Source organism: Hyla sarda, chromosome 8 (genome assembly GCF_029499605.1).
Source record: "Hyla sarda isolate aHylSar1 chromosome 8, aHylSar1.hap1, whole genome shotgun sequence".
Classification (NCBI taxonomy): Eukaryota; Metazoa; Chordata; class Amphibia; order Anura; family Hylidae; genus Hyla; species Hyla sarda.
The window spans coordinates 32,237,246-32,262,015 of NC_079196.1; the positions used below are offsets into that span (position 1 = coordinate 32,237,246).

The 24,770-nt window shown below is 42.5% G+C and overlaps 1 protein-coding gene across 2 annotated transcripts in view; it reads right to left on the minus strand.

Moving 5' to 3' along the window:
• MMADHC (metabolism of cobalamin associated D) overlaps positions 1–23,785 on the minus strand; it is a 57,555-nt gene extending 33,770 nt beyond the window's left edge. Inside the window, exons 1-4 of one of the 2 annotated variants that reach the window (XM_056534178.1) lie at positions 23,539–23,648; positions 21,104–21,143; positions 16,199–16,343; positions 3,783–4,000 (exon numbers count right to left, since the gene is read on the minus strand). In XM_056534178.1, coding sequence (XP_056390153.1) covers positions 3,783–4,000; positions 16,199–16,343; positions 21,104–21,112 — 372 coding nt within the window. In that variant the 5' untranslated portion in view covers positions 21,113–21,143; positions 23,539–23,648. Of the gene's footprint in view, positions 1–3,782; positions 4,001–16,198; positions 16,344–21,103; positions 21,144–23,538 lie in introns of both variants that reach the window. The other variant, XM_056534177.1, reaches the window with a different exon arrangement.
• Positions 23,786–24,770: the final 985 nt, after the last annotated feature.

Genomic DNA, 24,770 nt, shown 5'->3' on the forward strand with positions numbered 1-24,770 from the left:
ACTTCTCCAGTCTCACCTAAGGACAAGCAAATCCTGAAATACAATTAAAATTTTACGTAAATGTAAAAAAAATTCCGGAATAAAAAAAATTTCCAGAAATTTTACATCTCTTCGTACAAGAAGGTAGCACTAATATGCAGTGTTGAAACTGGGTTACTTAAAATAGAGAAAGGTATCAGAACTAGGGCTATATACCGTATATACTCGAGTATAAGCCGAGTTTTTAAGCACGATTTTTCGTGCTGAAAACGCCCCCCTCGGCTTATACTTGAGTGAACTCTCTGCCTGTCAATCCCTTCTCAGTGGTCTTCAACCTGCGGACCTCCAGAGGTTTCAAAACTACAACTCCCAGCATGCCCGGACAGCCATTGGCTGTCCGGGAATGCTGGGAGTTGTAGTTTTGAAACCTCTGGAGGTCTGCAGGTTGAAGACCACTGCGGCCTTCGTCATCATCCAGACACCCCCTTTAGTTTTCTACTCACCTACCCTCGGTGGGAAGGAAGGGTGAGCTGGTCCGGGCAATCTATGCTGCAGGGACCGTCCGGTGGGGAGGGTTAGTAGTTCCGGGCTGTCCATTTTCACTCGGGGGGCCCTCTTTTCCGGGCCCGGCCCCGGACTAGTGACGTTGCCTTGACGACGATGCACAGGGACGTTCATGCTGGGAGTTGTAGTTTTGCAACATCTGGAGGTCCGCAGGTTGAAGTCCACTGATGAAGGGATTGACAAGCGGTGATGATGAAGGGGGGGGGGGGGATGATGACGGGGGTCTGTATGATTACATGGGGGGGATGATTTATTTCCCACCCTAGGCTTATACTCCACTCAATAAATTTTCCTGGGTTTTTGGGGTGAAATTAGGGGCTCGGCTTATATTCGGGTCGGCTTATACTCGAGTATATACGGTACTAGTGCAAACTTATGTAAACCAATGGCTAGCTACTAAGTATATGAACTGGTACCTAGAAATACAAGTATAGCAGCAAATTAATTAATCCACAGACAAGTGTATACCAACCCAAAAGATCAGAAGAATACAGATATAAAGTCTACGAGCAAAAGTTCACAACAGCTCACCCTCGTAACCTGCGCACGGACAAGGCGTGGACTCCGCCCCAGGAATATCTGAATGAAGAAAGTGTTGTCCAGCGCTTGACTCACGGAAACAATACTTTATTCGGGTGCCATGGAGAACAAACAGGTACGATAAAACAAGTGACGCGTTTCGGCTCAAGTCACTGAGCCTTATTCATACCATGACTAAGGCTCAGTGACTTGAGCCGAAACGCGTCACTTGTTTTATCGTATCCGTTTGTTCTCCATGGCACCCGAATAAAGTGTTGTTTCCGTAGAGTCAAGCGCTGGACAACACTTTCGTCATTCAGATATAAAGTCTAAACAATACAATAGTCCCTCAGGTTACAATATAATTTGGCTCCAGGACGACCATTGTATGTTGCGACCATTGTATGTTGAGACCAGAACTCTATGGAAATCTGGTAGTTGGCTCTAAAGCCCCAAAACATCGTCCAAAAATAGGAAAAAGTGAGGATTAAAGAAAAAGAAGTAGATACCTAATATAGATAAAGCAAATCCTTACATATAAAAGTAAGAAAGATCTGCTGGGAGCTGTAATCACTGTCTATGTAGAGGACAGGAGCTTCTTCAGGGTCCTGTCCTAAAAAATTTAAAATGGAGCCGTACTCACCAGGAGCAGCTAACCCTGGCACAGGTAAAGAGTACAGAACATGTAATACCTCTCTGTACAGTAGGGGGCGCTACCAGACACCAGTCAGTGCATGCACTTCAGTAATACATGGGTTTTACCAGTGAAATGTCCATTCTGATCTTTCAGCCATTGACACATTCGCAGATCAGGACTGTCTGTACATTGTATGTTTAGTCTGGTTACAATTAGGGATGAGCGAATCGAATCTGACGAATGCTAATTCGTTACGAATTTCAGGAAAAATTCTATTCGTAACAAATGCAAATCGCTTCATTAAACTCCATTTACTGCGGTCCAGGCTCCAGGGCATCTAAAATGGCGGATCCACATGTGAGGACATGGGGCAAGGAATTCTGGGAAGGTGGGAAGGCAAGGCGAGGATGACCCTGAATCACATGCAGCCTATCAGCAGCCAGCTACCCCTGTGATGTCACAACCCTATATAAATCGGCAGCCATCTTGCGGCCAGTAACATCAGTGTTCTATTACAGAGAGAGATAGGACAGACAGCAGTGTGTGTTGCATAGAAAAGCATTTTTACAGCAGCGATTTCCCTCCCAGTCACATCAGCGTTCTATTGCAGAGAGGGACAGAGAGCAGGGTGTTGCACAGAAAGGGTTTTTTACAGCAGCGATTCACCTCAAGCCCAAATCCAGCCTAGAAGCACTGATCGGGAAGGGAGTGAAATTGAGAGAGAAAGTGCAATTTTGGGTGTAGTACACAGCGACTGTGTGCTGCAGAACTGGTGTGTACAACAACTGAAAAGCTAATAGTAGACAGCCAGATAGGGTGAGCAGAGACCTAAAAGCATATTGTCCTCTATTAAGTGTAACCTGTGTGTAAATCTAAGTGGTGCACCATTTTGTTCCTGTTAAAGTCTTAAGGGCCTAGATACTGTGAAAGGCCAGGCAAAAGTACACACCTGCTGGGGTTGCAGACAAATACTGTTTTAAGCGTAATGGAGCACATTGTCCTCCCCTCATAAGTGCATACCACATACGTACATCCAAGTGTTCTACTGTTGAAATCTCCAGCCACCTCCACGCTGCCTCATTCTGCAACTATATGGTCTCCTCATCCTTCCACCACCTCCACGCTGTGTCATTCTGCCACCATATGGTCTCCTCATGCTGCCGCCAACTCCAGACTGTGTCATTCAGCCACTATATGGTGTCCTCATGCTGCCAACACCTCCACGCTGTGTCATTCTGCCACTATACGCTCTCCTCATCTTGCCAACACCTCCACGCTGTGTCAGCCACTATATGGTCTCCTCATGCTTCTGCAACCTCTAGGCTGTGTCATTCAGTCACTATATGGTCTCCTCATGCTTCAGCCACCTCCAGGCTGTGTCACTGTACCACCATGTGATCTCCTCATGCTGCTGGCACATTAAATAAAAATGTTTAACTTCATCTATTTGAAAACTTCTATTTAAATGTTAAAAATATCTTTAATCTTTTCAATTGTGAGGCCCTATGATCTCGCCAGGCTGTTGCCACCTCCAGGCTGGGTCATTCAGCCACTATATGGTCTCCTCATGCTGCCGCCACCTCCACGCTGTGTCATTCAGCCACTATATGCTCTCCTCATATTGATGATACCTCCAAGCTCTGTCATTGTGCCGCTCTGCGGCAGTGATTCTAATCGCAAAGCCTCTGATCTCCATGTCATACTGAATTACAGTTTTATTTCACTAACCCAGCACACACCCTATGTATGTTACAGCAAGGCAAAGTATTCTACACCCCTATTGAGGTTGTCTGTAGGCCAGAAATAGCCGTTTCTAATATTTTTCGGAAAATTCAGCGAATTAGCCAAATCGAATTTTTCAAAAAATTCACTTATCTCTATTTACAATTATCCAGAAAAGACCGAAAATATTGCAACCTGAGGCAACTGTAAGTTCAGGGACCACTGTACAAGGACTTGCAATGCTACGCGTTCCAAACTGTCCAAGACACTTTAGTATCGATTCTCATGGCCTGTACTTTGGTTTTGTCTCAAATGGTTTATAAATTGATGTATTTGGTCCACGGTGAGCAATAAGCTTTACCTGAAATTCATTAACAAACTGCGCCATTATGAACTCATGCCTCTCGCTGGCGGCCGGTTCACTCAGGAGATCTGGTAAGTTTTTCTGTACTTGAACTTTCCTCTGACTGTTTATTCCATTCACATGAGCATCAAAGCCAACATTTCCGGGTAGCTGAAAGCGGTGGTCCTGGGGACCAAATGGTCCCATTACTTCATCGGGCCAAACTGTCCGGGGTACTGAGAAAGGGGATAAAAGAAAACATCAGGATCTCATACATAATACCTGCATCACTTTACTAACTTAAATTCAAACTTCGGTGAGCAGAGCAGCGCTCATGTGGATCACCCGGCAAAAACGGATACTTGTCAGCGCTAAACCGCAGAAGAGGGGCGGAGTTATAAAAAAAAAAAAAAAAGCTTATATTTATCTATAGAAAACTTTTTGCACAAACCCACTCTTCTCCAGGTCATTCATCAGATCATGGGAAAAGTATCCATTTTTGGCGGGTGATCAATAAGAGCGATGTTCTGTTCACCGAACTTTGAATTTCACTGCCCGCATCACGCTGGGTATGACGGGCAGGAAACCAGCTCCAAACGGATGGATGAACCTACAGCAGTGTTTCCGAACCAGGGTGCCTCCAGCTGTTGTAAAACTACAATTCCCAGCATGCCCGGACAGCCGTTGGCTGTCCGGGCATGCTGGGAGTTGTAGTTTTACAACAGCTGGAGGTACCCTGGTTGGGAAAACACTGACCTACAGCAGGTTGATTCTATCTATATGCCATCATAGGTGTTGCGCTTCTAACGTAACGACACCAGAAGAGTGCAATCTGTGACTCACCGCTACATCCCCTAATCTATCAGTGATAGGGCGCAATTTTTTGCAATACAGTTCCCGTATCAGGTTTTTGATGAAAAACAGATTCCTCAAAACCGGAGTAAACTGTATCAAAACGTGTGTAAAAAATTTGAACCCCTGTAAACGGTTAAAAACCATATACGGTTTGAAAAATGATGTCTGGTTGCATGGTTTTTTTTAAGAAAAAAAAAAAGTATACGTTTTTAACTTTTCACTCCATTATGAATAAAGTTTCACTTGTTTGATTGAAATTCCAAGAAAAAAAAAAAAACAGTGAAAAGTCAAAAACTGTATGGTGAAAACCGGGTGGAACCGTACGCACATACGGTTCTGTACGGTTCCCATTGACTCCCATGTAAAAATAAAAAAATAAAAACGTATACGGTTTAATACGGTTTTTCACCCGGACCAAAAACCGTGATAGGCTACAGTTTTGGGCACGGAAATAAAGACGGACAAAACCGTACAAGACGCAAAACAGATGCAACCAAATGCATCGCTTGGCATATGGTTTTCAATGGAAAGTCAATGCATACGGTTTTCAATAAGGTCACATACGTTTTTCACATTGAAAACGTATACGGGAACTGTATTGCAGAAACGTGGTGTGAATGCGCCCATAACTGTACTTAGGGTGCCGACCTGTCTCACCCACCCCTATGTCCACATATATCTCTACTAACCTTAAGACGTACAGATAAAAGATGATGTTCTGGAAATCTGGGCATCGTAGGCGAGCTTGAATTAATACTGTACAGCAGTGGTCCCCAACCTGTGGCCCTCCAGATGCTAAATGTTGTCAGGGCATCATGGGAGTTGTAGTTTTAAGATGACTGAGGAGTCACAGGGTGGGGATCGCCGCTATAGATTGTCATCTCTACAGCAGTGATCTCCAAACTGCAGGACTCCAGCTGTTGCAAAGCAACTCCAACATGCCCAGACTATTTTCTTCCATCTTTTCATGTGACAACACTGAAGAAACACTGCTACAATGTAAAGTAGTGGGTGCACAGCCTGAATAACAGGGTTTAAGGTTGTGTCCCCTCAAAATAACTCAACACAGCCATTAATGTCTAAACCATGGCTACAAAAGTGAGGACACCCTTAAAAGGGGTTATCCAGGAAAAAAACTTATATATATATATATATATATCTCAACTGGCTCCAGAAAGTTAAACAGTTTTGTAAATGACTTCTATTAAAAAAATCTTAATCCTTTCAGTACTTATGAGCTTCTGAAGTTTAGGTTGTTCTTTTCTATCTAAGTCCTCTCTGATGACACGTGTCTCGGGAACCGCCCAGTTTAGAAGAGGTTTTCTATGGGAATTTGCTTCTAAACTGGGCGTTTCCCGAGACACGTGTCATCAGAGAGCACTTAGACAGAAAAGAACAACCTTAATTTCAGAAGCTCATAAGTACTGAAAGGATTAAGATTTTTTAATAGAAGTAATTTACAAATCTGTTTAACTTTCTGGAACCAGTTGATATAAATAAAAAAAAGTTTTTTCCTGGAATACCCCTTTAACCCCTTAAGGACTCAGGGTTTTTCCGTTTTTGCACTTTCGTTTTTTCCTCCTTACCTTTTAAAAATCATAACCCTTTCAATTTTCCACCTAAAAATCCATATTATGGCTTATTTTTTGCGTCGCCAATTCTACTTTGCAGTGACATTAGTCATTTTACCTAAAAATGCACGGCGAAACGGGAAAAAAAATCATTGTGCGACAAAATCGAAAAAAAAAACGCCATTTTGTAACTTTTGGGGGCTTTCGTTTCTACGCAGTGCATATTTCGGTAAAAATTACACCTTATCATTATTCTGTAGGTCCATACGGTTAAAATAATACCCTACTTATATAGGTTTGATTTTGTCGCACTTCTGGAAAAAATCATAACTACATGCAGGAAAATTTATACGTTTAAAAATGTCATCTTCTGACCCCTATAACTTTTTTATTTTTCCACGTACAGGGCGGTATGAGGACTCATTTTTTGCGCCGTGATCTGAAGTTTTTATTGGTATGATTTTTGTTTTGATCGGACTTTTTGATCACTTTTTATTCATTTTTTAATGATATAAAAAGTGACCAAAATACGCTTTTTTGTACTTTGGAATTTTTTTGCGCGTACGCCATTGACCGTACAGCTTAATTAATGATATATTTTTATAGTTCGGACATTTACGCACGCGGCAATACCACATATGTTTATTTTTTATTTTTTTTACACTGTTTTATTTTTTTTATGGGAAAAGGGGGGTGATTCAAACTTTTATTAGGGAAGGGGTTAAATGACCTTTATTAACACTTTTTTTTTAACATTTTTTTTGCAGTGTTATAGGTCCCATAGGGACCTATAACACTGCACACACTGATCTCTAATGCTGATCACTGGCGTGCATTAACACGCCTGTGATCAGCATTATCGGCGCTTGACTGCTCCTGCCTGGATCTCAGGCACGGAGCAATCATTCGTCGATCGGACACCGAGGAGGCAGGTAAGAGCCCTCCCGGTGTCCGATCAGCTGTTCGGGACGCCGCGATTTCACCGCGGCGGTCCCGAACAGCCCGACTGAGCAGCAGGGTCACTTTCACTTTCACAGCGGCGGTCAGCTTTGACCGCCGCTTCTAAAGGGTTAATACCGCACATCGCCGCGATCGGCGATGTGTGGTATTAGCCGCGGGTCCCGGCCGTTGATTAGCGCCGGGACCGACGCGATATGATGCGGGATCGCGGCGCGATCCCGCTTCATATCGCGGGAGCCGGCGCAGGACGTAAATATACGTCCTGCGTCGTTAAGGGGTTAAGGTCTGCATGGCTTTCATCCCAGAAGGAAGACTCTGCTAAAGATGAAGCACAAGAAAGCCTGCATACAGTTTACTGAAGACTAAGGACATGGATAACTGGAAACATATCCTGTGGACCCATATGACCAAGTTTAACTTATTTTGTTCAGATGGTGTCAAAACTCTAAGATCAACACTGCCTGCACCATCAGCATGGCTTTATGAGGGATCGGTCCTTTTAAACTAACCTGATCAGCTTTTATGAGGATTTGAGCTCCAGACTGGATCAGGGGCAATCACTGCATGTCGTATATCTGGAATTTTCCAAAGCATTTGCTACGGTGCCACAAAAAAGATTGGTGCATAAAATGAGAAGGTTTGGGCTGGGGGAGAATGTGTGCAAGTGGGTAAGTACCTGGCTCAGTGATAGGAAACAGAAGGTGGTTATTAATGGTACTTAATCTGATTGGGTGACTGTTACTAGTGGGGACCACAGGGGTCCGTCTTGGGTCCTGTTCTGATTAATATATTCATTAATGACCTTGTAGAGGGGTTGAATAGTAAAGTAGCAATCTTTGCAGATGAAACTAAACTCTGTAAAGTGGTAAACACTATAGAGGATAGTGCACTGTGTATAGTAGATAACACTATAGAGGACAATGCACTGTTACAAATGGATCTGGATAGGTTGGAGGTTTGGGCTGAGAAGTGGCAGATGAGGTTCAACACTGATAAATGTAAGGTAATGCACATGGGGAAGAAAAATCTGGGCTGGGATTTTGTATTAAATGGGAGAACACTTGGGATGACCGACATGGAAAAGGACTTGGGAGTCTTAGTTAATAGTAAATTTAGCTGTAGTGACCAGTGTCGGGCAGCAGCTGCCAAGGCAAATAGAATCATGGGGTGCATCAATAGGGGCATAGATGCCCATGACAAGGAAATAATTCTACCGCTGTACAAATCACTAGTCAGACCACACATGGAATACTGTGTACAGTACTGGTCAGACCACACATAGAATACTGTGTACAGTACTGGGCACCAGTGTACAAGAAAGACATAGTGGAGCTGGAGAGGGTTCAAAGACGGGCAACCAGGGTAATACGGGGAATGGGAGGACTACAGCACCCAGAAAGATTATCAGAATTGTGGTTATTTAGTTTAGAAAAAAGAAGGCTTAGGGGCGACCTAATAACTATGTATAAATATATCAGGGGGTCGTACAGAGATCTCTCCCATGATCTATTTATACCCAGGACTGTATCTATAACAAAGGGGGATCCTCTATGTCTAGAGGAAAGAAGGTTTCTGCACCAGCACAGACGGAGATTCTTTACTGTAAGAGCAGTGAGACTGTGGAATTCTCTGCCTGAGGAGGTGTCATGGGGAACTCTGTAAAAGAATGTAAAAGGGGTCTGGATGCATTTTTGGAGAATAATAACATTACAGGTTATGGATTCTAGATTTATAGGGACAGAACGTTGATCCAGGGATTTATTCTGATGTCATATTTGGAGTCAGGAAGGAATTTTTACCTCTAGTATGAGGGTTTTTTGCTTTCCTCTGGATCAACCCAGCAGGGACTCATTAGGGATATAGGTTGAAATTGATGGACTCTGGTCGTTTTTCGACCTCATGAACTATGATACTATGTAAAGGTGATGGACTGGCCAAGCAGGTCTCCAGACCTTAACCATATTGTGTATCTGTGGGGCATCCTCAGACAGAAGATGGGGGAGTACATGGTCTCTAACATCCACCAGCTCCGTGACGTCATCATGGAGGAGAGGAAGAGGACTCCAGGGACAACCTGTGAAGATCTGGTGGACTCCATGCCCAAGAAGCTTAAAGAGGTTATCCAGCGAAAACTAACTTATCCCCTATCACAGCGATCAGACCCCACGCGATCAGCTACTCATCTCCTATCCTATGATCATGGAATAAGATAGTTTTGCTGGACAACACCTTTCAGGCAGTGCTGGAAAATAATGGCGGCCACACAAAATATTGACACTTTGGGCCCAATTTGGACATTTCCACTTAGGGGTGTACTCACATTTGTTGCCATGGATTAGACATTAAGGGAGAAGTATCATGTTAGAAAGCGTATTCCCTATCTGAAGGGGGTCCAAGCGCTGTGTCCCACCCGCAACCTTCGGCTCTCCCATAGAGTAATATAGAGGGGGCGTGGATAGGGGATAAGTTAACTTACATGATACTTCTTCTTTAATGGCTGTGTATTGAGTTATTTTGAGGGGACACAACATTAAACCCTGTTATACAAGCTGTGCACTCACTACTTTACATTGGAGCAGAGGGTCATTTCTTCAATGTTGTCACATTAAAAGACAGAAAGAAATATTAACAAAAATGTGAGGGGTGGAGTCACTTATGGGAGATACTGTATATATAATGTGAGGGGTGGAGTCACTTATGGGAGATACTGTATATATAATGTGAGGGGTGGACTCACTTATGGGATATACTGTATATAATGTGAGGGGTGGAGTCACTTATGGTATATACTGTATATATAATGTGAGGGGTGGACTCACTTATGGGATATACTGTATATATAATGTGAGGGGTGGACTCACTTATGGGAGATACTGTATATAATGTGAGGGGGGGACTCACTTATGGGATATACTGTATATATAATGTGAGGGGTGGACTCACTTATGGGATATACTGTATATATAATGTGAGGGGTGGACTCACTTATGGGATATACTGTATATATAATGTGTGGAGTGGACTCACTTATGGGATATACTGTATATATAATGTGAGGGGTGGAGTCACTTATGGGATATACTGTATATATAATGCGAGGGGTGGAGTCACTTATGGGATATACTGTATATATATATATATATATATAATGTGAGGGGTGGACTCAATTATGGAAGATACTGTATATAATGTAAGGGGTGGACTCACTTATGGGAGATACTGTATATATAATGTGAGGGGTGGAGTCACTTATGGGAGATACTATATATATAATGTGAGGAGTGGAGTCACTTATGGGAGATACTGTATATATATATATATAGTGAGGGGTGGAGTAACTTATGGGATATACTGTATATGTTGTGAGGGGTGGACTCAATTATGGGATATACTGTATATATAATGTGAGGGGTGGACTCACTTATGGTATATACTATATATAATGTGAGGGGTGGACTCACTTATGGGATATACTGTATATATAATGTGAGGGGTGGAGTCACTTATGGGAGATACTGTATATATAATGTGAGGGGTGGAGTCACTTATGGGATATACTGTATATATAATGTGAGGGGTGGAGTCACTTATGGGAGATACTGTATATATAATGTGAGGGGTGGAGTCACTTATGGGAGATACTGTATATAATGTGAGGGGTGGACTCACTTATGGGAGATACTGTATATATAATGTGAGGGGTGGACTCACTTATGTGATATACTGTATATATAATGTGAGGGGTGGAATCACTTATGGGATATACTGTATATCTAATGTGAGGGGTGGTATCACTTATGGGATATACTGTATATAATGTGAGGGGTGGACTCACTTATGGGATATACTGTATATAATGTGAGGGGTGGACTCACTTATGGGATATACTGTATATAATGTGAGGGGTGGAATCACTTATGGGATATACTGTATATCTAATGTGAGGGGTGGTATCACTTATGGGATATACTGTATATAATGTGAGGGGTGGACTCACTTATGGGACATACTGTATATAATGTGAGGGGTGGACTTACTTATGGGAGATACTGTATATATAATGTGAGGGGTGGACTCACTTATGGGATATACTGTATATATAATGTGAGGAGTGGACTCACTTATGGGATATACTGTATATATAATGTGAGGGGTGGACTCACTTATGGGAGATACTGTATATATAATGTGAGGGGTGGACTCACTTATGGGATATACTGTATATAATGTGAGGGGTGGACTCACTTATGGGAGATACTGTATATATAATGTGAGGGGTGGACTCACTTATGGGAGATACTGTATATATAATGTGAGGGGTGGAGTCACTTATGGGATATACTGTATATATATAATGTGAGGGGTGGACTCACTTATGGGATATACTGTATATATAATGTGAGGGGTGGAGTCACTTATGGGATATACTGTATATATATAATGTGAGGGGTGGAGTCACTTATGGGATATACTGTATATATAATGTGAGGGGTGGAGTCACTTATGGGATATACTGTATATATAATGTGAGGAGTGGACTCACTTATGGTAGATACTGTATATATATATAATGTGAGGGGTGGACTCACTTATGGGATATACTGTATATATGTGAGGAGTGGACTCACTTACGGGATATACTGTATATATAATGTGAGGAGTGGACTCACTTACGGGATTTACTGTATATATAATGTGAGGGGTGGACTCACTTACGGGATTTACTGTATATATAATGTGAGGGGTGGACTCACTTATGGGAGATACTGTATATATAATGTGAGGGGTGGACTCACTTATGGGAGATACTGTATATATAATGTGAGGGGTGGAGTCACTTATGGGAGATACTGTATATATAATGTGAGGGGTGGACTCACTTATGGGAGATACTGTATATATAATGTGAGGGGTGGACTCACTTATGGGAGATACTGTATATATAATGTGAGGGGTGGACTCACTTATGGGAGATACTGTATATATAATGTGAGGGGTGGACTCACTTATGGGATATAGTGTATATATAATGTGAGGGGTGGACTCACTTATGGGAGATACTGTATATATAATGTGAGGGGTGGACTCACTTATGGGATATACTGTATATATAATGTGAGGGGTGGACTCACTTATGGGATATACTGTATATAATGTGAGGGGTGGAGTCACTTATGTGATATACTGTATATAATGTGAGGGGTGGAGTCACTTATGGGAGATACTGTATATATAATGTGAGGGGTGGAGTCACTTATGGGATATACTGTATATATAATGTGAGGGGTGGACTCACTTATGGGATATACTGTTTATATAATGTGAGGGGTGGACTCACTTATGTGATATACTGTATATAATGTGAGGGGTGGAGTCACTTATGGGAGATACTATATATATATATATATATATATAATGTGAGGGGTGGAGTCACTTATGGGATATACTGTATATAATGTGAGGGGGGGACTCACTTATGGGATATACTGTATATATAATGTGAGGGGTGGACTCACTTATGGGATATACTGTATATATATAATGTGAGGGGTGGACTCACTTATGGGAGATACTGTATATAATGTGAGGGGGGACTCACTTATGGGATATACTGTATATATAATGTGAGGGGTGGACTCACTTATGGGATATACTGTATATATAATGTGAGGGGTGGACTCACTTATGGGAGATACTGTATATATAATGTGAGGGGTGGACTCACTTATGGGAGATACTGTATATATAATGTGAGGGGTGGGGTCACTTATGGGAGATACTGTATATAATGTGAGGGGTGGACTCACTTATGGGATATACTGTATATATAATGTGAGGGGTGGACTCACTTATGGGAGATACTGTATATATAATGTGAGGGGTGGACTCACTTATGGGAGATACTGTATATAATGTGAGGGGTGGAGTCACTTATGGGAGATGCTGTATATATAATGTGAGGGGTGGAGTCACTTATGGGATATACTGTATATAATGTGAGGGGGGGACTCACTTATGGGATATACTGTATATATAATGTGAGGGGTGGACTCACTTATGGGATATACTGTATATATATAATGTGAGGGGTGGACTCACTTATGGGAGATACTGTATATAATGTGAGGGGGGACTCACTTATGGGATATACTGTATATATAATGTGAGGGGTGGACTCACTTATGGGATATACTGTATATATAATGTGAGGGGTGGACTCACTTATGGGAGATACTGTATATATAATGTGAGGGGTGGACTCACTTATGGGAGATACTGTATATATAATGTGAGGGGTGGGGTCACTTATGGGAGATACTGTATATAATGTGAGGGGTGGACTCACTTATGGGATATACTGTATATATAATGTGAGGGGTGGACTCACTTATGGGAGATACTGTATATATAATGTGAGGGGTGGACTCACTTATGGGAGATACTGTATATAATGTGAGGGGTGGAGTCACTTATGGGAGATGCTGTATATATAATGTGAGGGGTGGAGTCACTTATGGGAGATACTGTATATATAATGTGAGGGGTGGACTCACTTATGGGATATACTGTATATATAATGTGAGGGGTGGACTCACTTATGGGAGATACTGTATATAATGTGAGGGGTGGAGTCACTTATGGGAGATACTGTATATAATGTGAGGGGTGGACTCACTTATGGGAGATACTGTATATATAATGTGAGGGGTGGACTCACTTATGGGATATACTGTATATATAATGTGAGGGGTGGAGTCACTTATGGGATATACTGTATTTATAATGTGAGGGGTGGACTCACTTATGGGAGATACTGTATATATAATGTGAGGGGTGGAGTCACTTATAGGAGATACTGTATATAATGTGAGGGGTGGACTCACTTATGTGATATACTGTATATATAATGTGAGGGGTGGACTCACGTATGGGATATACTGTATATATAATGTGAGGGGTGGACTCACTTATGGGAGATACTGTATATATAATGTGAGGGATGGAATCACTTATGGGATATACTGTATATATAATGTGAGGGGTGGAGTCACTTATGGGAGATACTGTATTTATAATGTGAGGAGTGGACTCACTTATGGGAGATACTTTATATATAATGTGAGGGGTGGACTCACGTATGGGATATACTGTATATATAATGTGAGGGGTGGAGTCACTTATGGGAGATACTGTATATATAATGTGAGGGGTGGACTCACTTATGGGAGATACTGTATATATAATGTGAGGGGTGGACTCACTTATGGGAGATACTGTATATATAATGTGAGAGGTGGACTCACTTATGGGATATACTGTATATAATGTGAGGGGTGGACTCACTTATGGGAGATACTGTATATATAATGTGAGGGATGGAATCACTTATGGGATATACTGTATATATAATGTGAGGGGTGGAGTCACTTATGGGAGATACTGTATTTATAATGTGAGGAGTGGACTCACTTATGGGAGATACTTTATATATAATGTGAGGGGTGGACTCACGTATGGGATATACTGTATATATAATGTGAGGGGTGGAGTCACTTATGGGAGATACTGTATATATAATGTGAGGGGTGGACTCACTTATGGGAGATACTGTATATATAATGTGAGGGGTGGACTCACTTATGGGAGATACTGTATATATAATGTGAGAGGTGGACTCACTTATGGGATATACTGTATATATAATGTGAGGGGTGGACTCTCTTATGGGATATACTGTATATAATGTGAGGGGTGGACTCACTTATGGGAGATACTGTATATATAATGTGAGGGGTGGACTCACTTATTGGAGATACTGTATATATAATGTGAGGGGTGGACTCACTTATGGGAGATACTGTATATATAATGTGAGGGGTGGACTCACTTATGGGAGATACTGTATATATAATGTGAGGGGTGGACTCACTTATGGGATATACTTTATATATATATATATATATATATATATATATATATAATGTGAGGGGTGGAGTCACTTATGGGAGATACTGTATATATAATGTGAGGGGTGGAGTCACTTATGGGAGATACTGTATATATAATGTGAGGGGTGGACTCACTTATGGGATATACTGTATATATAATGTGAGGGGTGGAGTCACTTATGGGATATACTGTATATATAATGTGAGGGGGGGACTCACTTATGGGAGATACTGTATATATAATGTGAGGGGTGGACTCACTTATGGGATATACTGTATATAATGTGAGGGGTGGACTCACTTATGTGATATACTGTATATATAATGTGAGGGGTGGACTCACTTATGGGAGATACTGTATATATAATGTGAGGGGTGGACTCACTTATGGGAGATACTGTATATATAATGTGAGGGGTGGACTCACTTATGGGAGATACTGTATATATAATGTGAGGGGTGGACTCACTTATGGGAGATACTGTATATATAATGTGAGGGGTGGACTCACTTATGGGAGATACTGTATATATAATGTGAGGGGTGGACTCACTTATGGGAGATACTGTATATATAATGTGAGGGGTGGACTCACTTATGGGAGATACTGTATATATAATGTGAGGGGTGGACTCACTTATGGGAGATACTGTATATATAATGTGAGGGGTGGACTCAATTATGGGAGATACTGTAGCTGTCAGCTCTCTCTGTTGATCCCTCCGTTCAGCTACACCAAGCATTCAAGTGTTGTGAATGAATAGCGGGGAGGGGTAAGTTGCTGCCAGACTCCTCTGGTGGTGACCTATTTTTCAGAGAACAGAAGGAACAGGCATACTGGATTTCAACTTTTCTCTGAGAAATAATCTGGCACCAGAGGAGCCTGGCAGTGGCTTTTCTCTCCTCTCTCCATTCAGAACAAATAAATGCTCGGTGGAGACCTCATGTATCCGGGGACGTGTCTGTGACAGGTATTAAATAGACATCTGCAAAATAGTGAAGACCACTATGGATGTTAATGGACATGATGCAGCTGACACAGTCGTAACAATGTGCTTGTGTATTGTTACAGATGTCAGCAGGTATCATGGCGCCTTACGTATGTCAGGTGGTGTAGCAGCAATGTAGGGTTCATCAGAGCCTGAAGATCCAGCAGCAGAAAAGGTTCGGGTCCCCCTCACCCGTCTTAGGAGAGAGCAGAACCCAGGGAGGTAGGTGACCAGTCTGGCTCTGCTACAAAGGGCCTGGAAAACACAAAGTACTGGATTATAATTTACATATTGTTTTCTATATTCATCTATATAAATGGAAAGGGCACATATCCAGCTATTACTCCATTTTGTATGGGTAACAGGTGAGTTGGAGGGTGACAGACACCAGTGGATAGCATTTATTTTTCCAACCAATGAGCCTCCATGTGTTGCGTAACTACACCTCCCAGCATGCCCAGACAGCCGTCAGTAAAGGCAGCGCTTAGATTTTGTGAAGATGTGAGTGAAACTACAGTAAATGCGTCCAAAATCGAAAGAGTCTTCTTGTCCGTCAATTAGTTTGGTCTGCATAAATCATTGCTGCCGCTGCGCCATTTTCATCAACTACGATACTGCTGGTGATGCAGCCTCAGCTGTTCCTCTGAAATGAGAGTAACTATGCAGGCGCGCACGTTCCTATCACTGTTCTGTTCCTCAAAAATTACAACACTCACAGGCCCAAAGTGCTGCTCTTGCCCACCGAGTGTTAGAGGGGTATTCCAGGAAAAAATATATATATATATTATTTTTTTATATCAACTGGCTCCAGAAAGTTAAACAGATTTGTAAATTACTTCTATTAAAAAAATCTTAATCCTTCCAATACTTATCAGCTGCTGAAGTTGAGCTGTTCTTTTCTGTCTGGCCATAGTGCTCTCTGCTGACATCTCTGTCTGTCTCGGGAACTGCACAGAGAAGAAGAGGTTTGCTATGGGGATTTGCTTCTACTTTGGACAGTTCCCGAGACAGGTGTCATCAGAGAGCACTTAGACAGAAAAGGACAACACAACTCCAGCAGCTCATAAGTACTGGAAGGATTAAGATTTTTTAACCCCTTAAGGACCAAGGACGTACCGGTACGTCCTTGGTCCTGCTCTTCTGATATAACGCGGGGTTACACAGTAACCCCGCGTCATATCATGGCGGGCCCGGCGTCATAGTGAAGCCGGGACCCGCCTCTAATAGCGTGCAGCGCCGATCGCGGCGCCGCGCACTATTAACCCTTTAGCCGCGCGCTCAAAGCTGAGCCGCGCGGCTAAAAGTGAAAGTGAAAGTTCCCGGCTAGCTCAGTCGGGCTGTTCGGGATAGCCGCGGCTAATCGCGGCATCCCGAACAGCTGACAGGACAGCGGGAGGGCCCCTTCCTGCCTCCTCGCTGTCCGATCGCCGAATGACTGCTCAGTGCCTGAGATCCAGGCATGAGCAGTCATGCGGCAGAATCGTTGATCACTGGTTTCTTATGAGAAACCAGTGATCAACATAGAAGATCAGTGTGTGCAGTGTTATAGGTCCCTATGGGATAATAATGATCAGTGTGTGCAGTGTTATAGGTCCCTATGGGATAACAATGATCAGTGTGTGCAGTGTTATAGGTCCCTATGGGATAATAATGATCAGTATAAGAGATCAGTGTGTGCAGTGTTATAGGTCCCTATGGGATAACAATGATCAGTATAAGAGATCAGTGTGTGCAGTGTTATAGGTCCCTATGGGATAATAATGATCAGTGTGTGCAGTGTTATAGGTCCCTATGGGAGCTATAACACTGCAAAAAAAAAGTGAAAAAAAAAAGTGAATAAAGATCATTTAACTCCTCCCCTATTAAAAGTTTGAATCACCCCCCTTTTCCAATAAAAAAAAAAACACAGTGTAAATAAAAATAAAAATAAACATATGTGGTATCACCGCGTGCGGAAATGTCCGAATTATAAAAATATATCATTAATTAAACCGCTCGGTCAATGGCGTGCGCGCAAAAAAATTCCAAAGTCCAAAATAGTGCATTTTTGGTCACTTTTTATATCATTTAAAAATGAATAAAAAGTGATCAATAAGTCCTATCAATGCAAAAATGGTACCGTTAAAAACTTCAGATCACGGCGCAAAAAATGAGTCCTCATACCGCCCCATACACGGAAAAATAAAAAAGTTATAGGGGTCAGAAGATGACAATTTTAAACGTATTAATTTTCCTGCATGTAGTTATGATTTTTTCCAGAAGTCCGACAAAATCAAACCTATATAAGTAGGGTATCATTTTAATCGTATGGACCTACAGAATACATATCAGGTGTCATTTTTACCGAAAAATGTACTACGTAGAAACGGAAGCCCCCAAAAGTTACAAAACAGCGTTTTTTTTTTCAATTTTGTCGCACAATGATTTTTTTTCCCGCTTCACCATAGATTTTTGGGCAAAATGACTGACGTCATTACAAAGTAGAATTAGTGGCGCAAAAAATAAGCCATCATATGGATTTTTAGGTGTAAATTTGAAAGAGTTATGATTTTTTAAAGGCAAGGAGCAAAAAACGAAAATGCAAAAACGGAAAAACCTCCGGTCCTTAAGGGGTTAATTGAAGTAATTTACAAATCTGTTTAACTTTTTTCCTGGATAACCCTTTTAAATGGGGTACTCCGCTCCCCAGCAGTGTCATTCCCTGCCCCTCAATGCAGGTCTATGGGAGGGAGCGTGATCATGCCCCCTCCCATAGACTTGCATTGAGGGGCGGGACGTAACGTTACAAGGCCACCACTGTCTCTAAGCGTTTGGAACATTTTGTTCCAAACGCTGAGCAGCGGAGTACCCCTTTAAACTCACTTTTAGTGTAGGCAGTGTATAGGATTAGGGGTTACCATACCACTAAAGTCTAACCCCTAACCCTATACACAAGCCCCTAAGTGCATTTAGCATATTACTCACAGGAGCCGATGCATTTAGCACAATAGCCATTGATTGCTTCTGCCTGCACGAGCTGTCAATTTTGACAACCAGAGCGGGGATAGGGGTGTGCCTGCGAGACGGCGACACTTCTGATCACACAACAAAATATCACACAACACTGCCTGGAAAAGGCCAGGAGGACAGTCTGAGGCCTCCTAGGACTGTAAGGCTATATTCACAGAATCTGAGCTGAATTCCGCAGGAATATTCCGTTGCAGCAGAGTTCCATTGATTTCAATGAGATTCTGCTACACTGTGCACTCGGCTGAATTTCCAGATTCCAGCGTCGGCAGAAACACTGAACCTGTTCAATGTTTCTACAGATTCTGCTTGGGAATGCATTGCCATTTATGAAGACAGCGCAATTCCAAGCGTTTCTACTTTTTGAGCGAATCCGCTGAAAGAATGTTCATTTTGTTCAGTCGATCCGCTCAGAAATGCATTGCCATCTATGGGGGACGGCAATGCAGTCTGCACATTCCTAGTGCTGACTGCTGACGGCACTAAGAACCCCAGGGTTATCCAGCCTTGTGAACCCGGCCTTAGGCTGCATTCACATCTCGTTTTTTGCGATACGGTTCCCGTATCCGTTTTCAGTGGAAAGAAAAAATGTATGGAACCGTATTGCACACGTATGTATAGACATTTCATAGAAAACCGTATGCCAAACGTAGCATCAGGTTGTGTACATTTTGCATCATTTACGGTTTTATCCGTTTTTTTTCCCGTACACAAAACCGTAGTCTACTGCGGTTTTATGTCCGGGTGAAAAACCAGAAACAAACCGCATATGTTTTTTTTTAAATGGTGGTCTATGGGAATCGTAAAGAACCGTATGTGCGTACGGTTCCATCTGGTTTGCACAATACGGTTTTGCAGTTTGCACATGCACAGTGCACGTCTAGAGTTCTTCCCACAAATAGAACAAGAAGAACTTTATTTAATTAAGGACAAACATAAAACTGTATCCATTTTTCCCCCCAAAAAAAACATATTAAACCGTATGCAACTGGACATCCGTTTTCAAACTGTATACAGTTTAAAACCGTACAGAGGTATACAGTGACCCCCCGACCTACGATGGCCCCGACATACGATCATTTCAACATACGATGCTTTTGTATGTCGGGGTCATCACATAAACGGCTATCCGGCAGCGCAGACTGCTTCAGCTGCCACCGGATAGCCGTTTATGGTGCCCCGTGTGGTCCGCTGACTATTACTTACCTGTCCTCGGGGCTCCGGCGCGTCCTCTTCGGGATCCTCTGCATCGTCGGCGCTCTTCATCGTCATCATCACGTCGCTGCGCACGCCGTCCCGTCATCCAATAGGAGCGGCGTACGTAGCGACGTGATGGCGGCAACGGAGAGTGAGGATGCCGGGGAAGCAGAGGCCTTGCCGAAGCGTCGGGGACACCCCGGGGACGCGGCGACTGCGATGGAAGGCGACATCCAGGGCAGCGGTGACAGTCCGGAGCGGCGGGTACACGTGAGTATAACCTCCAATACCAGTGGTCTTCAACCTTGCGGACCTCCAGATGTTGCAAAACTACAACTCCCAGCATGCCCGGACAGCCGTTGGCTGTCCGGGCACGTTGGGTGTTGTAGTTTTACAACATCTGGAGGTCCGCAGGTTGGAGACCACTGTCCTATACTTTACATTGCACGGATCCCTCAACATACGATGGTTTCAACAAACGATGGTCCATTTGGAACGGATTACCATGGTATGTTGAGGGACCACTGTATACGGTTCGGCCCGGTTTTGAGCCTTTTTTTTTTTTAAACATGATACGGGAACCGTATTGCAAAAACGAGATGTGAATGCAGCCTTAGTGGACTTCAACATGTTTTGTCACTATAACTCTCAGCATGTTTAGCAAGCCACACAGGCCTCGATCTGGGAGTTGTAGTTTGTTTCTCCACAGCTGAAGAGCCACAAGTTGCGGACCAATAACTCCATAGGATGACACCTCAATGGCACCTACTTTTCAGTCATGAGGATTACTAAGATACTAGCGTATTACTCACAGAAGCCATTCTATTGTGTTTTCTCAATAGTGTCCTTTACCTAAAAGAAGGAAAACAGAAATTAGAGTCTCAGAAAGTCATCACATAGGACAGTGTTTCCCAACCAAGGTGTCTACAGCTGTTGCAAAACTACAGCTCCCAGCATGTCTGGACAGCCTTATACCCTGTAGGTACCGGCTGCTATCTGCTGGTAATTAGGGATATCAGAGATCACTGCAATGTTGGTAATTTATCTATTTAATAGTCACATTTAAACAGTTATGGCGCGCATACCTGGTCAACCACAGTTTTGACTCTGGTTTAAAAACCGTACTGCAACCGCATACAGTACTTTTTTTTTTTTTTTTTTTTTTTAACATGGAAGTCAATGGGAAACGCACATGTATACAGTTCCATACGGGAAACCGTATACGGTTTTTACTTTGCAAAACATACGCATATGTATCCTAAAGTCCCCACCCAACACCCCTCCTAGAGATGAGCGAACTTACAGTAAATTCGATTTGTCACGAACTTCTCGGCTCGGCAGTTGATGACTTATCCTGCATATATTAGTTCAGCTTTCAGGTGCTCCCGTGGGCTGGAAAAGGTGGATACAGTCCTAGGAGACTCTTTCCTAGGAATGTATCCACCTTTTCCAGCCCACGGGAGCACCGGAAAGCTCAACTAATTTATGCAGGATAAGTCATCAACTGCCGAGCCGAGAAGTTCGTGACGAATCGAATTTACTGTAAGTTCGCTCATCTCTAACCCCTCCCATAAAAATATTGACAAAATTATCAAAAACGTATGTTTTTTTTTTTTTATAAAAACGGACGGAACTGTATGCACTTTTAAAAACAGTATAACAGTTTAAAAACGCATACGGTTTACTTTTTCCCATACTGTTCCATTCGTTTTTTTGCCACACGGTTTTCTTTAGAAAAATGGATTGAAAACAGTATGGCAGGGGGGAGCTAAAACCTCGCGCTCCCGTATATAATTCATTTCAATGAGACGCTCGGAGTGAAACGTTCGGTCCGGTCGGCTCTTTTTTGCGCCGTATGCGCTTTTACAACCGGACCTAAAACCGTGGTTGACCACAGTTTTAGGTCCGGGGAAAAAGCGCATACAGCGCAAAAATGAGCCGACCGGACCGAACGTTTCACTCCGGCCGGTTCATTGAAATGAATTACAAACGGGAGCGCATACGAAGGCAAACGGGAGCGCGAGGTTTTAGCTCCCCCCTGCTGTATGCGCTCCCGTATGGGAGAAAACGTGATGTGAACCCAGCCGAAATGCATAACATGATCTATACAAGCAATCAAACTATAAAAAAAAAAAAGTGTAAATAAAAAAAAAATAATTAAAAATAAAGTTTCTAAGCATATAAAAAACACCCCCTTAATGAAAATTTTAATCACCCCCCTTTCAAAAAAATAAATGAATACATAAAGATATTTTGTATCACCATGTGCGGAATTCTCATATTCCTGATCCGACAGGGTCATCGTTGTAAACACAAAAAAATAAAAATAAAAAGTCTAAATTGCTGATTTTTGGTCACATCACATCCCAGAAAAAATAGTAAATAAAAAGTAACAAAAAAAATAAAAAAAATAAAACAAAAGTGGAACCAGCGCTGGTTGTTGAAAAAATCCAGCCACTTTTTTTTATTTTGGCTCCTAGATTCACAACAAATTTGTCAGGCCCTGATCTAATAATTAAAGAAGAAAATAAAAACTTATAAAATGTGAAAACTGCTTTATAACATCTTAGGCTCTGTTCACACTACAAGTGAAGTCTCCATCGGAATAAAAGGGGCAGAGTATTGCGCTATCCTTCCTGTTAAAGGGACAAACGCCACAATAAAAGTCAATAGGGACGGCAGACATGGGCTCCACGGTAAACAAAGAAACGACTGCAGTGTGAACAGAGCCTAAGCCAGTGTTTCCCAACCAGGGTGCCTCCAGCTGTTGCAAAACTACAACTCACAGCATGCCTGGACAGCCTGCGGCTGTCCAGGCATGCTGTGAGTTGTAGTTTTGCAACAGCTGGAGGCACCCTGGTTGGGAAACACTGGCCTAGGCACATGTTGAAATATGATCACTGAAGCTATAGGCCCAAAGCCTGAGGCTGCACTACTGATATCATCAGCTGCAGTGTTGTCATGGAGATCTCAATAACTACACTGTCTAGGCATGCTGGGACTTGTAGTTTTAAACAGCTGGAGGCACACTAGTTGGGAAACACTACATTATAGCTTTAATAAAAATGAAAAAAAATTCTGAGTGAAAATTCCCTCAAAATTCTTAAAGTGACAGCAACCACTTATTGTTACACAACACCGTATGTGATATAAAGGACCCCACCGGATATTACATCATACAGCTCGGTCTGTGAGCCCCACTATAAGGCAGAGTGCAGTGTAGAGCCCGGGGTGGCCCCTTACCTACCTGTCCTAGGGGCCACGGTCAGAAGCCCACCAACCGTGCCCTCCGCTGTATCAGTCGCCGTCCGCCACAGGCGCCCTCTGATTGGCTGAGAGAATTCCGCCCCCTCCGTGCAACGTGACCTCGCCAGCGATTGGCTGAGAACGCGGAAGCTTTTGACATTATTAGAACCTGATTGGATGTCATTTTTGACTGACACGTCTAAGAACCAATAGACGCTGAAACCAGAGGCCATACAGTTATAGTGCGTGACAAAGTGGACGCTGAAGGTGATGGCAACGTTTGCCAGTAATAAACATGGCTGCGGAAACTTCAAATGTTGAATACAACAGAAGGAGACTCAGTGTGACGTGTAATGGGTAAATACACAGAATTTTACACACGTTTATTTGTACACATCTATTACTGAAATTATAAGAGTCATCTTTAGACTGGGTTCGTACTACATTTTTGTTAAAGTCAGCGAAGCCCAAAAAAAGTATGTTAGGATCTGTATTTTATTTTTTCTTTATAATATAAGGCTTTTAAGGTTTACATATGTCAATTGTGTCAGGCTCAGTTTTATTTTATTTATTATTATTTTTTTTTTACAAAACTGTTGACAACTGATGGCACGACTGATGCTCAAAAAGTGCCATCAGTCAAAACCATCAGTTGCTATCAGTTTGAGCAATTAAGTTTAGGATTTTTTTTTTTTTTTTTTAGGTTTTGTACCACTAGCCCACCAGGATTGACAATGCCTACCTTGAAAATAAAGCCATGGGGAAAGGTAGGCATAGTCAGTCCTGGTGGGCTAGTGGTACAAAACATGGAAAAAAAAATCTGTAATTGCTCAAACCAGGGTGCCTCTAGCATTAGACAGGCTGCCACCAGCACTAGAACTCCCAGCATGCCCGCTGTGAGCTGCAGGGAGTTGTAGTTTTGCAATGTTCTTTCAGTTCTGTCCGGCGATTCCTCGATGCTCCATAGAGAAACACAAGGTCTGACATCTGAAGCTCCTGACCGGTATGCAGCGTGATCAAACATCAAATGGATAGGCATCCGAAAAATAGGACTCTGCCAGGTGCTTCTCCTCCAGGAGAAGCGCCTGGCAGAGTCCTATTTTTTGGATGCCTATCCATTTGATGTTTATTCAACACTGAAGTGACAAAGAGCCACTTGGGAAGGACGCCCCGGCCAGCTGACCTCAGTCTTCATTGTGACACTACGTGCAATTCTTGGTGTTGCGCCCGCAG